The sequence below is a fragment of the Xyrauchen texanus genome, chromosome 20 (assembly GCF_025860055.1).
Source record: "Xyrauchen texanus isolate HMW12.3.18 chromosome 20, RBS_HiC_50CHRs, whole genome shotgun sequence".
In the NCBI taxonomy this organism is placed as follows: Eukaryota; Metazoa; Chordata; class Actinopteri; order Cypriniformes; family Catostomidae; genus Xyrauchen; species Xyrauchen texanus.
Window position 1 is genome coordinate 9384901 of NC_068295.1, and position 16969 is coordinate 9401869.

Genomic DNA, 16969 nt, shown 5'->3' on the forward strand with positions numbered 1-16969 from the left:
ATTGTTGTGTTTGGCCAACCATTACAATTTATGTACAGTGGGATTCAAAAGTCTAAGACCTTTAGTGTTGACCTCTCTCATCATCAAGGCATTTCCGTCCACAGAACTGCCACTCACTGGATGTTTTTGTTTTTCGCATTATTCTGAGTAAATTCTAGAGACTGTTGTGTGTGAAAATCCTAGGAGATCAGCAGTTACAGAAATTCTCAACCAGCCCGTCTGGCACCAACAATAATATTTTTTTCCCTATTCTGATGGTTGATGTAAACATATACTGAAGCTCCTGACCCGTATCTACATGATTTTATGCACTGCTGCCACACGATTGGCTGATTAGATAATCGCTTAGATGATTGTTGGTGCCAGATGGACTGGTTTGAGTATTTCTGTAACTGCTGATCTCCTGGGATTTTCACACACAACAGTCTCTAGAATTTACTCAGAATAATGCGAAAAACAAAAACATCCAGTGAGCAGCAGAGCTGTGGATGGAAATGCCTCGTTGATGAGAGAGGTCAACGGAGAATGACAAGACTGGTTTGAACTGACAAAGTCTACAGTAACTCAGATAACTGCTCTGTACAATTGTGGTGAGAAGAATAGCATCGGAATAGCAATAGATGCGGGTTGGCACTGTTTTGGTGGCACGAGGGCGACCTACACAATATTAGGCAGGTGGTTTAAATGTTGTGGCTGATCGGTGTGTGTGTGTGTGTGTGTATATATATATATATCAGCTGAGCTTCCACATTTCCTAAAAATGTCCTTAAACCTGAATGGATCCATAACAATGAGCGATCCATCATACATGTACTGTCAGTGCATGTGAGGCAATATGATGACAATTTACTCCCTTAATGAGTAAAGTTACTCCTGCAGGACAGGAAAGTACACTTTTTTAAACATTTGTCAAAATTAAATGTTTGAAAACACAAATAGCATCTGAAGATATGTCCATAACCTTATTTACTTAATATTTGTTAACATTATTATTATTTTTTTTTACTTTAGATTGCATAGCACCATCACAATTCAGTTAAAACTAAATTTCACCTTAGCTTGAGGAAAATAAGCAAGTATAAATACAATTCTCATTTCACCTTGATTACATCTTGCCAGATAAAACCATCTGTTTTGATATTTGTAATGACGTGATTTGAACTTTCATACCTCATACACAAAACATGGAAAATTAGTAAATGCAGAACCCATTTGGTCACAAATATGAAAAACAGAGATTAATGACAAATCTGAATGACGTCTCAAGCTCTAGCTGTATTGATGCCCACATTACAGTAGATGAACATACTGAATCCTGTTTGCAATCTGCGTAACAGGAGGGACTGAAAACTTCCACACACGTAATGGATGAAGTTTGGACAAACTCACAGGTGGCTGTTTCTCTTTTTCTAGCAGGGATGACAGACACTTGCTTTTGAGTCCAAGGTTTGCGTATATATGATTTTCATTCATTTCCAGGATCTTAGCAGGTTAAATGAGGAAGTGTCAGAGATCCTAACCATCCCGTCTGCCATGAGGGTAATGGTGAAGACAGTCACTGGGGTTACATCTGCCCTGTGGACCTTGGGTCCCTGGGGGACCTGAGGGCCCCTGGATGCCTATTCCGGGTAAACCTGTAGAGAAAATAAGTACAGGTAGTGTAAGTAAATTTTGTATATTTTCTATAGAATATGTGAGCCATCCTTGCTGTGGGTTGTGGGTGATTGCCAAGGTGATCAGAGATTAAAGTTTTTTTTGTCCTTTTTATCGTCATAAGTGCAATTGCTTCGGAACGTAATAGCAGATATCACTTAAACAAGTAACAGAATTTCATTAATGTCTGTAGCACAAACACAGATGAGATAATCTGGAGTACTTAAAGGTATAATTCACCCAAAAATGAAAATTCTCTCATGATTTACTCACCCTCATACCATCCCAAATGTGTATGACATTCTTTTTTCTGCAGAACACAAACAAAGATTTTTACAAGCGATATGATAAGTGTAGGTGAGAAAAAGATAAATATTCAAATACTTTTTTTACTATAAATTCTCTTCACAGCCCAGAAGGTGGCGGTATGCACAAAGAATGCAAATCGCCAAAAACATGTGAATGTGAAAGTGGAGATTGTTAGTAAAAAAGGAATTAAATATTTATCTGTTTCTCAATTTATCATGTCGCTTCAGAAGACATGGATTTAACCACTTGAGTATTATGGAATACTTTTATGCTGCCTTTATGTGCTTTTGGAGCTTAAAAGTTTTGGTACCCATTCACTTATGCATTCCCATCTGGGATGGCATAAGGGTGAGTAAATAATGAGAGAATTTTAATTTTTGGGTGAATTATCCCCTTTAAGTAGTCTAAATCAACCTTTTGAAGTGGGACTACTTTTCTGGTTATGCATTACCAATGTAATTCCTGTTTGCTCCATGTAAACAGTACTTTGTGGTGAATTGTAAAGGTCCCTTACTGGTATTCTTGCGGATATCATGCGAGAGTTAACAGGTTTAGTGGATCTGAATGGTCATGACAGGAGTTAAAAGATAGGATACAACTTTACACAGACAAGGTCATTAAGCAACTCACATAAGTCTCATGCTAACACTTACTGTATAATGGTGAATTGATATGGCAACAATTTTGAAAAAGTGTGTATATTTTTAACATTTATTCCAGCACAGTGCAATCACCCTATAGACTTCCATTATAATGGCGTTACTGTAAACACATTTTTGTTTGTTTTATCAAACCGAGAGACAAGTCCAATTATTTAGTGTGGTAATCACAAGCATGCCGCAGATGCGGTCTATAGCACTTCAGTTGTAATTAACCCAGGATTTATAAGTGGCTTATCAGTGCAGGAGAGTTTTGTACCTGGTGGGCCAGTGGGGCCCGGTGCTCCTGGTATTCCCAACCCCATTTGACCACGTTCCCCTTTCTGCCCTCGATACCCTGCAGGGGTAAATCACAAAACACCAAATGTCAGATTTGTAGTATATTCTTTATAGTATAAAGGGTAGTAGGTGTAGGAAGAAATGGAGTGGGGTAAGGTGACATATATACTGTCATAACTATCTGAATGTAACCAGATTATTCAGGTCTAGATTCTTTTGTGAAATTTCTACTCTGCTTTTCCAGAAAGCATGGCTTTTAAAAAACAGGCCAAAAATTGATCTCAGATTATTCCGAATTTTGAGTGTTTTCACAACCCTTCAAGAGTAACGACAAACCCATAGATTAGACATTTTAAAAGGTTAGTGTTTAAAAGGGAGAGTTCACCCAAAAATCATTTACTCACCCTGCAAGCCATCCCAGATGTGTATGAATTTCTTTCTCCTGCTGAACACAAAGATTTTCAGAAGAATATCTCAACTCTGTAGGTCTTCACAATTGAATGGGTACCAACATTTTGAAACTCCAAAATGCATATAAAGGCAGAGCAAAAGTAATTCATGAGACTCCAGTGATTAAATCCATATCTTCAGAAACAATATGATAGGTGTGGGTGAGAAACAAATAATTTTTAAGTACATTTTTACATATGCACAAATAATGCAAATTGTCAGGAACAAAAGAAGAATGTGAAAGTGGGAACTGATTGTAAAAAAACTTATTGGTCTTTTTCTCACCCACACCTATCATATAACTTCTGAAGATATGGATTTAACCACTGGAGTCATGAGGATTACTATTATGCTCCATTTATGTGCTTTTTGGACCTTAACATTTTTGCTACCCATTCACTTGCATTGTAAGGACCTACAGAGTTGAGATATTCTTCTAAAACTCTTTGTTTATGTTCGGCAGAAGAAAGTCATACACATCTGGGATGGCATGAGGGTGAGTAAATGATGAGAGAATTTTTCATTTTTGGGTGACCTATCCTTTTAAGGAGCACCACAGATGCTGAAAGTGCTGGACAGCATGTCACAAACTGCAGGCAGGCAAACAAACAAACCTCAAATCTCATTCGCTGATTCTGATCTATTAGTATTGTTATCAGACACTCAGCAAGACCACAATCACTATATAATTTTCATAATGCCATGCAAAACACTACCTATGACCAAAATATAAAAGCCTTAGTAACTAACATGTCCCTGTAGAAAATAAAAACAGCTTGAATCAGTCCTAGCTGATTTAAGTCCAGCAAACAATCTTAGGCTGGTTTAAGCAGTTTTGATTTTTTTTAAGAAGGGTTTTTTTTTTTTAAGGCAGAACATTTCTAGCCTCAAAGAGAAACAGTGTATACATTAAAAGAGAAAATACCTCAGATTTTGACCATCGCTGTAAAAATAGCACTAATCTATGTTTCAAGAGCTAATTTACAAGTGCAACTCATACAAGCATAAACACTAATTACTAAACTACAAAATAACTAACTATCTAACGTCCAGAACCTTAAGATGCATTAATTCGATGCAATGACATTCCATGGAAGAACAGCACTCTACCTGCGGCTTCATATTATGGATTCCTGGGTGGCTCAACCTCTGCATTACAACCCCTTGCTAGAGGGGGAGTTCATATTGAACAGTTCAAAAGAACTGCAACAGGGGGCGCTGCAATACAATACTTGCGAAATACAGCTTGCAGCAACATGAATACATCTACAGAATTTCCACTTACTAAATCTTACATTTAAAACAATTTTTTTTTCATACTAGGAAAGAAAATCCTCTTGTGGAGAAAGAAAAACGAGCATGAATAAATATATAGAAATATATTTAAATATAATTTATCTTCAAACGGCTTGACATTTCCACATGATTTGCTCATGTCAAACAGTACATTTAATTCTTTCAAAATGTCCTATTGAGACTTTTAAACTCTGGTACATTACTCTTCATGAAATTCCATTATTTTTTATATTCAAATAATAAGCTCAGTCAGCATAAGTATAATCAGGTATGTTCTCGGCATGCAGGGACAGCATAGGAAAATACATTTTTAGTTACAGCCTGATAATGTATTAGATACATTTTAATAAAACCAAGTTAGAGGATTTCGTCTCCTGAGAACACAACTTTAAATGAAAAAATAATGTTACAAAGGGATTAACATTTTTTTAATGTTATCCCAATAAATTGTGTTATACAAAAGCATGACAGATTACACTTGAGCTTTATAAAACATTTGCATAATTAGTTTGAGATGTTATGCAGAATTACTCTCAAATTGAATGAACCATGAACAGTTTATATGGTTCATGTACACAGGTCATTTTAAGAAACAGTATGAAACAAAACAAAAACAATGTAAATCACTTCACCATATTAAGAACATATACTGTATGAAATAAAAAATAAATAAATAGGTAATACTAAATGGCACCCAAAAGATAAGTCGCATGAAAATTATATGACATAAAATAAGAGCAAAAGCTGTTTAAATTCGACACATGCTTGGAAGTGTTGTGTAAACCTTTCTCTTTCGGGTCACAAGCGAAAAAAACAAGAGTGTTAATGTTGCTGATTCTCATTTCGTTTAACTCGCAGGAAAACTGACCTCGAGTGGAATTATTGTGACTCAGAAGTGTAGAAAAATATTTTCTTCATAAACTATTAATTTTAGCATTTAACATGGAAAAAAGTGGCCAAAATGAGAATTCCAAAGGAGGACAGACTCCAGCGAAGGATGTTGAGGAAATAACGAGGAAATATTATCCACAAACTTCCTTCTATCCACAGAGAGGCAGAAGACAACATCTGATAAATAATAATAAATAAAAATGCTGAAGTTTTGATTTACCAGCTGACTAAAGTTCCTTCCTTTTAATTTCCTCCAGATACCCGTTATTGGATTTGTGCCAGCTGGGAAACATACCTCCCCAGCAATCTCCAAGCACAATAAAAACAAATACCACACAACGCAATCCAAAATCAAGTGAGATAAATAGTGTTGGGGAGATACTAAATATACAATTTTTGCAGCAGCGGGACAGTAGTATAGTGTAGCTTCTCGAGTAACAAGCTACTATTTTCAAAAAAGAAAATTGCAATAAATAAAGTCTGATTAAATTACAAATTATATCAAAAGATAGTCATTCAAATTTAAAAGAAAACCCTCATTAAACAGCTTCAAAGTATGAAGCTACTTTTTTTTTTTTAGCAAGCTTGTAGTGTAGCTATGAGTTGCTTGGAAACCAAAAGTTTCAAAGAAGCTTTCCCAACACTGGATACAAATTGGCATTTCAAAGCTTTCATATCTTCAACTGTAAATACTGGGATCCATCCACACAATCTGGGTACCAAAATATATTTTCTCAAGATGATAGATATGTATACACACAGTCCAAAGAATGTTTTTTTTGTCTCAAAGTTATCAGTGAAAGCACACATTATTAATGTACAAAAGAACACTTTAGGGGTGTAACGGGTCACTCATCTCATGATCATGTTCGGTTCATGATATTGACGGTTCACAAAACTAAGCCTGAATCAATGAAAGTTAAGATTTAACTTTTTTTTCCCCTATTATTATTACTTTATAGTCATATGCAAAACAGTTTGTTTCCTTAAAACGTAGCTAGAAGTACTGTTCTTAAAAGTGTTAAATGATCAATCAATGTACTAGGACTACAAATCCATCCTGAAAAGGGCAATGGTTGCACCAAATGGAAATATTAGCTAATAATTCTGCTTACTGAAAATACAAAATTATGTTAGATACATATGCTGCTTACACACTGTCACTGATTACATGCATTTAATATATTTTCAATCTAAAATAGTGTTGACTCTGATTACATATACATATTCTAAAAAAAAATACATAGGCTATTTAATGGAAGTGCATGCTTATCCAGATAAATAATAATAATATACTGATGAAATAAGATATGACATTTGACATTAGGATTATATTCCCCCATAGCATTAGTTTACATAATATTCCACATGTTAGTGTGCAATCGTATTTTAGAGTGTTTATGTCTGTAGCAAAGTTCGTTGTCGGGCAGATAAAGGAGGAAGCTGGAGCCGATTTCCACAATCCACGTGAGTCAGGATTTAATTCGTAATACACAGCAATCGCTTTACAGCTTACATAAAACAAAGAGTGGCTTTTCAGCATACACAAATAAAGTTCCGCTTTTCAGCAATCAAACAAAACACAGGGATTACCATGCAGGCTCTCGTGTGTCCCTCTCTTTCTCTCTGTGCACCTGGCCTTTTTTATCTCCCCGTCTCTCACTGCAAACACAGAAAAACTAATTACCAGCAAATTCATCTCAGGTGAACTTCCTTACTGCTTCCTCTCTCCCCAGACGGCGCTCAAACACACCCTCGCCTCCACATCCTCCCCCCCTTTCAGGAGAGGAAGTCATCTGCACCCCCAGGCTGTGGACCACCTCGAATGTAAACGGCTGGAGTGCCAGATACCAACAGGTGATTCGGGCATTGGCATTCTTCATGGAGTGGAGCCAGTGGAGAAGGGCATGGTCCGAACAGAGGGTGAATGGCTGTCCCAGCAAATAGTAGCAGAGAGTAAGGACCACCCACTTGATGGCCAAACACTCCTTTTCTATGGTGCTGTACTTAATTTCTCTCATAGAGATCTTCCAACTAATGTACAGCACTGGGCAATCCTCCCCCTCCACCAGCTGGGACAGTATAGTACCCAGCCCCCGTCTTTAAAAAAACTGTCTTTAAAACAAAAGGGAGAGAGAAATCAGGGGAGTGCAGAAGTGGCCGCCACAAAGTGCAGCTTTTACCTGCGTGAAAGTCTGTTGGCATGGCTACATCCACTGGATCGTGATTGGAGCTTCCTTTTTAATGAGATCAGTCAGCAGGCTGGTGATATCCAAATAATTAGGCAAAATCCTTCTATAATAGCCAGCAAGCCCCAGGAACTGTCGCAACTCCTTTTTGGTCTTGGCTCTTGGGCAGGTCGCAATCAGTGCGGTTTTATCAATTTGGGGTTTCATCTGCCCATGCCACAAGTGGAACACCAGATACCATACCTCCACCCACTCAATTGCACACTTCTTCAGGTTTGCTGTGAGCCCCACTCATAGCAGCGACCTCAGAACGGCCCCCAGATGCTGAATGTGCTGAAAAAGCGAGTCATGCTCAACCGATTGAGCAGTTGCTCAATACGAAGCATTGGATACGTGTCAAATTTCAGAACTGTGTTAACTTTCCTATAATCCACACAGAACCACACTGAGCCATCGCTCTTAGGCACCAGAACCACCGGACTGGCCCAATCACTGTGGGATACTTCTATTACCAAAAAATCGAGCATGGCCTTAAATTCTTCCCATACTACCTGTTTTTTGTGTTGAGGTAACCGGTATGGCCGACTACGTACCACTACCCCTGGGGTAGTCAGAGAAATATTTTTGCAATCTGGCAACCTCTGTACATGGTGAGAGGTGGTCTCCATTAGGGACCAAGGTGAACTGATTGGCTTTTAGACTCACCTCTGGACCGAGCTCCTCCCTCTCCGCAACTACTGTCACCAAGGATATGGGGACCGTCTATCTATATGGTTTTAATAAGTTAGGTGGTAAATTTGACGAGCACCACTCCTTTACATATGCACTACCTCATTGTCAACGTCCCCAACTCTCCATGTGACCTCAAAGAGCCCTTACCGATTTGCGAGAAATTTTGAGGTTGATGTGGGCAGTAATACAAGTACTTTATCTCCCAGTTAAATTCACGTAGCTAAGCTCCCCTGTTGTACAGCTGGGACTGACATTCTTGCGCCTGTAGCAAATTATCCAGTGATAGATGCCCCAGTGTGTGGAGTTTTGCTCTCAGGTCAAGAATGTATTGAATTTCAATTTTGATTTGTGAAGGTCCCCCCACCAAGTTTTCCTTCATGATGTCTAACACACCACAGGGCTTATGCCCATATAACAATTCAAATGGGGAAAACCCAGAGGAGGCTTGTGGGACCTCTCGCACTACAAATAACAGGGGTTCGAGCCACTTATCCCAATTCCGATCATCTTCATGCATGAACTTACGAATCATATTATTTAAGGTCTTATTAAATCGTTCGAACAAGACGTCCTTTTGTGGATGGTACACGGCTGTCCAAATTGATTTAATACTCAATAATTAGTTCAGCTTCGTACAGACATGAAAGTAGTGCCCTGATAAAAAATGATTTCTTTCGGAATCCCCACTTGGGAGATTATTCTGAAGAGTGCCTGCGCAACACTATGTGCTGAGATGTTGCACAACGGCACTGCTTCCAGGTATCGCGTTGCGTAGTCCACCAGAACTAGCAGAACACGTGTTATTTGCATGAGTGCTGGCCATTGTAATGGCCCGACGAGGTCCATGCCAACTCTGTCAAAGAATCTCCATCAACGGAAGAGGGCTCAATTGCGCTTTTGGAGTGAATGTTGGATTCACAAGCTGAAATTCACGGCATGTCACACACCACCGGCTAACATCCCAGCAAATGCCCAGCCAACAGAAACGGGCCTGAGATGGCTTAGTGTTTTTTCCTGTCCCAAGAGACCTTGAAGCGGCAGAAGGCATTAACCATCAAATACTTTCTCTTGGTCAAATGCGTGCTTAAGGGTTTCATCTTGTTTCTGCTCTAGAGGGAAATCCTCAGTGGGAATTCCCCTAAGGACTGGGGAAGCCGAGGCTTCCCCCTCCCTTATGTTATCCTGATGCAGAGCTGACGTAGATGAAATCATCTCTGCCTCCCTAGTCAGCGCATTGCACACCACACACCACCTCACTGTATTACAGGACCCATCCACACAAGATGGGACAGGGCGGAAAGAAGGAGAGAGTTTGAGGGGAGAGGGAGGGACCACAGAGAGGGATAGAGAGCGTGTTGGCCCCTGGGTAAGCTGCTAGATAGTAATGCGCCAGCTGCACTGCTTTATCCAGCGACGCCGGTCGGTGGTACTGGACCCACTCCGAGGTCCCCTTCGGTAGTCGGGAGACAAACTGCTCCATTACCACAAGACTGATGACATCACCAACATAGCTGTCTTCCTCCACCAGCACCCACCGCCGGCAGCTGTCACGGAGGTGTTGAGCAAAGACAAATGGTCGGCTGACTTCACACAGTGTCAGGGATCGGATCCGTTGGTGGTGCTCTTCTGGACTGCAGTCGACCCGCTACAGGATGGCTATTTTCAACATGGGGTATTTCAGGAGGTTGGTGCCCTGATGTTGTTGGGGCATTTCAGAGCGGGGGTGTTGCTGCTGCCGGGGTTGTGGTGGTTGGCCCCTCCTGAGATATCAAGCTACGCATGCCCATTGGTACTCCTCTTGGCCTTGAAGGAGCTTCTCAAAATGCTGTTTTTGTTTCACACATAGATCCATGAGGGCCTGGTGTTGGGCATGGTGGATGCTGGCGAGGGAACGGAAGACTTCCTCCAGCAATAATGACGACTCCATAGCAGCGTACCCTTCCTCCTTTACGGTTTTTAGCACCAGTGTAGCAAAGTTTGTTGTTGAGTAGATAAAGGAGGAAGCGGGAGTCAGGCTTTAATTCTCAATACACATCAAGCACTTTACAGCTTACATAAAACAAAGAGTGGCTTTTCAGCATAGACAAATAAAGTTTGGCTTTTCAGCAATAAAACAAAACACTCTGTGATTAACACGCAGTCTCTTGTGTGTCCCTCACCCTCTCTCTGTGCACCAGGCCATTTTCATCTTCCCCGTCTCTCACTGCAAAAACAGAAACAGTAATTACCAGAAAATGTATCTCAGATGAACCTCCTTATAGCTTCCTCTCTCCCCAGACGGGCGTCCGACCACGCCCTCGCGACCACCAAAGTGGCCAATGAAGAGATTTCCATGTAAGTAGGCATATCACACGTATTGAATAGAACAGGTGTTAAATAATGAACTTTTTTCTTTAAACCTTCCCATCTGCACGGTGTGAATCACCACATTTTTGAACTGTGAAGCATCGCACCATGATGAACCGTTACACCCCTAGTACACTATGTAGTCTTGTACAGTTTTATGAAAAGCATTACTGTATATTTTAAAAATGGTTTAAGGTCCTAAGGAACTCAGGCTGAAAGGACAAACTTGCAAATAATTTTTTACGGGAAAGGTTGGAGTAGACGGTTGCCAGCCTTTGATGCACAATCTAAAATATCTTATTTTTTCACTCTTTGTTTTTTGCAGGACTTCATCCACAAATGGGATACTGGTAGGCTTTTTCCATCATCCAGTTTTTCAGTCTTGCTCTCACAAGTATGTCTAGGGTGATATTAAATTTTCCTATTGTGGGTCAATTCTAGAACAGTCTTCATACTGTATGTCCCACCTGGCTCTTGGCACCATATGCCACTTTGTCATGCAGCTATCTGCCTTCTTAAAGAATACTGTAAATTCGTTACACCAAAATTCCAATAAATGCTTATTGTTGAAGAGGTTTGTTGGAAATGCATTACCTTCTTGCTCAATTATCTTGCCAGACCTCTGAGCTATTTCATATTGGCTTAATCTCTAGAGATTATGATCTCTAGCAACACTTTTTGAACTCCTGAATCTTGAATCTGTTCTAAAATGTGATCAACATGATACATTTTTGGGTTCAAAGATTGATTCATCAAAAAACAGCAAAGTGATCTCATCCAGCTCAATTCAGTGCAACTTTGAGACACAGTCTGAGGAACAGCAGATCCAAATAAAGACACTCTTAAAGAGACTTCACATTTTCTGAATGACAAGAAAAAAGAAAAAAAATACAAAAACTGGAATCCTTGAGAGGCAAGCAAATAAACGTAGCTTAATACTGGGAACACATGTTTTTTTTTTTTGTTTTTTTACACTTTTCAGAGTTTTATGAATAAAATTGCAGTCTTGCATGAGGTTTTATATTAGCTGAGACCACCGTAGGAGTAGAGGAAAAAGGTTTTTAGTCTGTCAGTTTTTGGCTCCTACCTTGGGGTCCTGAAGGACCTGGCTCTCCGGGGAGTCCTGGGGAGCCAACATTGCCGGGTGGCCCCGGAGGGCCTTGTCGAACTTGTGCAGCTAATATAGCTGCAGGCGTTTTCTGCATCGAGGCGTAACTCTCAGAAAACTTCTCTGAAAAAAAAAAAAACAAGATTCCAAATCAATATAGTAAATCAATATAGCAAATCAATAGTACGGAGTACAATAGGTATCACCACAATGTCATATATACTATATTATAATATTGTCATAATAACATGATAACTGCATGCTTACAGGATTAAAGGAAAATTCTATACAAATTAAGCATTTGTGGCATAATGTTGATTAACACAGAAAAATATTTAGACTATTCAAATATTATTAAATATTATTTAATATAAAAAATATTTCTTTAAAAAAAAGCAAAAATCGAAGTTACAGTGAGGCACATACAATGGAAGTGAATGAGGCCAATTTTTGAGGGATTAAAGGTAGAAATGTGAAGCTTACCATTTTATAAAAAAGCATATTGTTTATGTCTTATGGCTATACATTTGAACTTCCATTCACTTCCATTGTAAGTGCCTCGCTTTTGTTTTTTTTTGTTTTTTTAAAGAAAAGGAGGAGCAAGTGGAACAAATTTTTGTGTTAATCAACATTATACCACAAATGCTGTCGACTGAGCTTAACTTTATTGAACCTGAATATTCCTTTAAAGGAATGTTCTGGTTCTTAAGTTATGACCACAGACGCTGTCGATTACTGCAGAAAATGACTAAGACTCATCCCTCAGTTTTTAAAACAAACCAAAAACGCATTTATCCACCTTTTTCCTGAATGCAGAGGTGTTCCACGATTCATAACGGAAGCCTGTTTTAGTTTTCCAGTCTCCATTGTTTTCACTTGCATGTTTTTTAGCAGATAATGTAATGTTTGGTGTATTCAATTTGTAAAAATTGGATTAAATAAAAAAAACTTGTGGCTCCATAGTGCCGGTACTTTTCAATGACCGTCTTTTGACATTGCCTTTTCCGTGTGGGAAGATGACATGAAGCAATGGTAAGTTACTTTGATACTGCTTTGAATTATGACAGCCAACAACTGCACAAGTTGCAGACTAACACTTAGGTAGGTATCATAAAATGTGCTTCATATGGTAACATCTAAGTAACTGGTTTTATTTAAGTCAAAAACTGTTATTTTCTATGACTGACTCAACCTGTCTAATTCAAGTTACACCAATGAAATTATTTTTAAAGGGTCAGATCAGGTAGAACTTCACAGTTTCATTTTTTACTGTGTTGTATGTTGCATGCTATATATTGCTCAAGTCTTGCGGCTACACTTTAAAACCATTGTTTATTCTCTTGCAATGTCTTACCACATATTGTTCCATAATTTATGTTGATTTTAACAGAGGAATTAATCGAAAATAATTTTTTTGTAGTATTCCAACAGCATTCCACACAAGCCACTGCACTAGAAAAACAATGTTCTTGTCTTTTTGAGCCCTTAGGTACAGACTATTACAACACTGTTAATGTTGATAAATGTCTTTTATATGTCTTATGAAGTGCCTTTCACACACATACACACAGAGCTGAAAGCTAAAAAACACAAAGCTACTGGTGGAGACCACAAAAAATACGCCTCAGTGGAGGCAGATATACCTTCAAACACACGCAATACTTCATTTCGAATGAATGTTTTAATTTCATCCAAGGCAGCTGTATCACTCTGCAGAAAAAGAAGAAAGAAATAAGGCAGAGAGAGAGAGAGAAAACAAACATCAGCACAACATGATTTTCAGATTGTGGGTTAGTTCACTCAACCGTTTGTGTGCGTTCATAGTGAACTCAGAACGGTATATAATAACGAGTGATTAATTGCTTAAGCTATTAATTGGCAGACATTACCTACATATTGATACTATGGAATGTCATTTTATAAATAACATTAATATTCATTGACTGAAGGAACTGTAAATAGAATGTGGGTGCTATAATATAAATACTTAAAGGAATGTATTTGTAGTGAAGAGTGTGGAGGCCTTTCCAATGTGTTCTGCGTTAAACATATTACAGTATTAAAAACGTACATTTATTTACATTTACACATTTGGCAGACGCTTTTATCCAAAGCGACTTACAGTGCACTTATTACAGGGACAATCCCCCCGGAGCAACTTGGAGTTAAGTGCCTTGCTCAAGGACACAATGGTGGTGGCTGTGGGGATTCGAACCAGCGACCTCCTCCTTAACAGTTTAGTGCTTTAGCCCACTACGCCACCACCACTCCAAACTTCCCATTAAAAGTTAATGCACAATGTACAAAATTTGTTCACTTTTGAATGCAAATCTGTGGAGTGTGAGACTGAAAATGCCAGAGTAAAGTTGATTTGTGAGGTAAAGACAGCAGTTTACCATAATATTAATTTAAAAGTATAATACTGGGTGTAATCTGATCTTCCACGCCCACCGTGTCACTATTAAAAGGGGCATGCATGCGCTGACCTCTGAAACTTACTGACATCTACCTGAAATAAACAAACTCTGGAACATATCCAACTCTGGAGCAGGCTATATTCAGAGAGTAAGTTGCTATGGCTACTAACATTCACTGAAATGTACCGTTATTGGTACAGAAGGCTGAGGTTATCCACTTACTCTGAGTAAATTTACCTGGGTAAGTCGCTTAACCTGCTTTCTGAAATTTTCTCTCTGAATTTCGAAGAACATCTCGAAGAAAAACAAATCGGTTCCCTCCACTCAAAAGTAAACCTTTCACAGTCCAACGCCATTCTGTCAAGTACTCAGAGGCCCCTACAATGCTCTGTGCCTCTGGGTGAATGCACAACATCCTGGGTTTCACTGAATTTGGCAAATGGATATGAAATCTGTTAACATTTTAATGATCACTCTAAAGGCCCTTTCATGTGATTTAGGGCATCGAGACTTCAAAGCACCTCTCAAAACAAGCCTCGTGCTGCTCTGACCTCCACATAAAAAGTATTGCAGCATCATGGAAGGACAATTTTAAGTGGTTGCTAGGTAGCAAGAATCAGGAATTGTACAAAATGTATTTAAAGTTCTGTTGATGGCTTTGTAACATCACAGAGAGAAAAAAATATTGGGATGCTCTTGGTAAATCTAGATAGGCACAGGATAAGCCTATCTTGCATCTTGTTTTGATTTTTGCAACAGCACCACTTATGTAAGACACATCAGATTAATTGACCGGTAATTACTGGATTTATTAATTTATTAGACATCTTTTAATTACTGGGTAATTAAAATATGTCAGTAGGATGAAAACTGTCTGTTTTAAAACGGAGGTATACCGTGAAACCATTACATCCCTTGTAGGCAGGCATTTAAGGGTCTGTTCGAACAGGATGTGTTCCTGCATTCTATCTGCACTATTAATTACATTTGACTTGGTACACATGGATCAGACAGATATCTTCGCCCATATCACCACGTCTCCTGATCTGTCAGCTACTAACATCATAACATACCACGTTTAAAAAGTAGTTCAACTTTCTCACACCATGAGGATCAAAGTTAAATGTAATTCAACTTTGAAGAACATGTCTAGAGACCCCTGCGTTTTGCTCCATTCCATTGTGCTCCATCTAATTGTTTACAATTTAAGAATACATCTTGTGTGAACGGCCTCCGCCTATGTAACTTAGTGATTTGCTCCATTGAGTTCAATGCGTTTTTGGCAAATGCACGAGTAATCGGAAAGCACCTTAAGGGGTCATTCAAGGGGCGTTCTTGAGTTTAAAAAAAAATAGATGCAGCGCAATGAATCGAACAGAATGCAGGTGTCTGTTTTAAAAACAGAAACGTTTTTAAAAATGTGGTGCTCATGTGTGAGTAGCTTATTAAAACAGCAAGGCTCAGTGCAGCAATTTCTTTCTCTCTGTGTATCTGTGTATAAGTGTATGTGAGCACCACAACATCACAGCCTGTTGTAGCAACACAGCACCACACAATCTTAAAAAAACATAGCGTTACCCATCAAAGAGCATTAATTTGTCATTGTGTGTGTGTGTGTGTGTGTGTGTGTGGTTAATGTTTCTGAGTGACATGGTTTTGAGTGTGTTTAATTGGGTGTGAGAGGCGTTGGACAGAGACAGCGCAGCGGCCGGCTCAGAGCTGCAGACCACGCTTTCCTGATGGCCTGAGGCTGATGGGTTCAGGAACTTTTGTAATTATTGTGATTATTTATTCTGGAGCACTTGTGTTATGCACAAAAAAGCAATCAATGCCGGCTGCCCTCTGAATAGGGTGGTTTGACCCAGTGGTTATGAATCTAGGTGAGGGGCCAGGAGGTTGGTGCAGATCGGCAGCAAGTAAGCAATTTTATCTTTATTGACAGATGTTACAGATGTGCTCTAACTGCACAGAAGTCTGCAGTTGCTGTAAGTTACCATGCAAGTCAGCTGTGTGAAATATAATGTATGTTCTAATTTGGTTTTAGAATTATAGGACTACAAAGACTAAGGCCCTGTTTACATCCTTTTTACCTAGTTATACCGATGTATGTGACGACATTGTAGAGCAAACACTTCCTGGTTAGGTATCCCACCAGGAAAGGACTGTCTACTGGCCTAATATGTGTAGTGTGTACCGTGATGTGCATAGAAACTATCTGCTAAGTTTCTAGCAAATTGAATAATTGGTTAAGTGGGCACAGTAGCAATTACATTATCACTTCTACAGAAAGATTGGAAGGAGGATTTTGTCAAACATGGGTTTAAAATATTTACAGATATTACCAGTCCTTAATGGCCTTTTTTTTCTTAGCTGTTGCCATGGAAAATGTGTACATAAACTGCTAATTGGCTATAACCATACAATTTTAAAATAAGGAAGCTGATTAATTTGGTGCATTGTTGTTGTTGTTTTCAGTAGGGCTAACAAATTAAGTTATGATTATGTTTTCGTTATGTTTTCATGATAATTAGGATATTTTATTTTTATTTATTTTTGTTGTACAATTAATCAGTATGTATGCAGCCACCATTTTAATTTATTTGAAAAAGGCAGGTATTTATTTATTTTTTTCAAATATAC

General features: G+C 38.8%; 1 protein-coding gene across 1 annotated transcript in view; it reads right to left on the reverse strand.

Annotated features, from left to right (window-relative positions):
- Positions 1-464: 464 nt before the first annotated feature.
- LOC127661127 (collagen alpha-1(XIX) chain-like) overlaps positions 465-16969 on the reverse strand; it is a 180886-nt gene continuing 164381 nt past the window's right edge. The window contains exons 49-52 of the mRNA XM_052151705.1: positions 13556-13622; positions 11892-12035; positions 2881-2958; positions 465-1634 (exon numbers count right to left, since the gene is read on the reverse strand). Of these exons, the coding sequence (XP_052007665.1) occupies positions 1516-1634; positions 2881-2958; positions 11892-12035; positions 13556-13622 (408 nt within the window). The 3' untranslated portion in view covers positions 465-1515. The remainder of the gene's footprint in view (positions 1635-2880; positions 2959-11891; positions 12036-13555; positions 13623-16969) is intronic.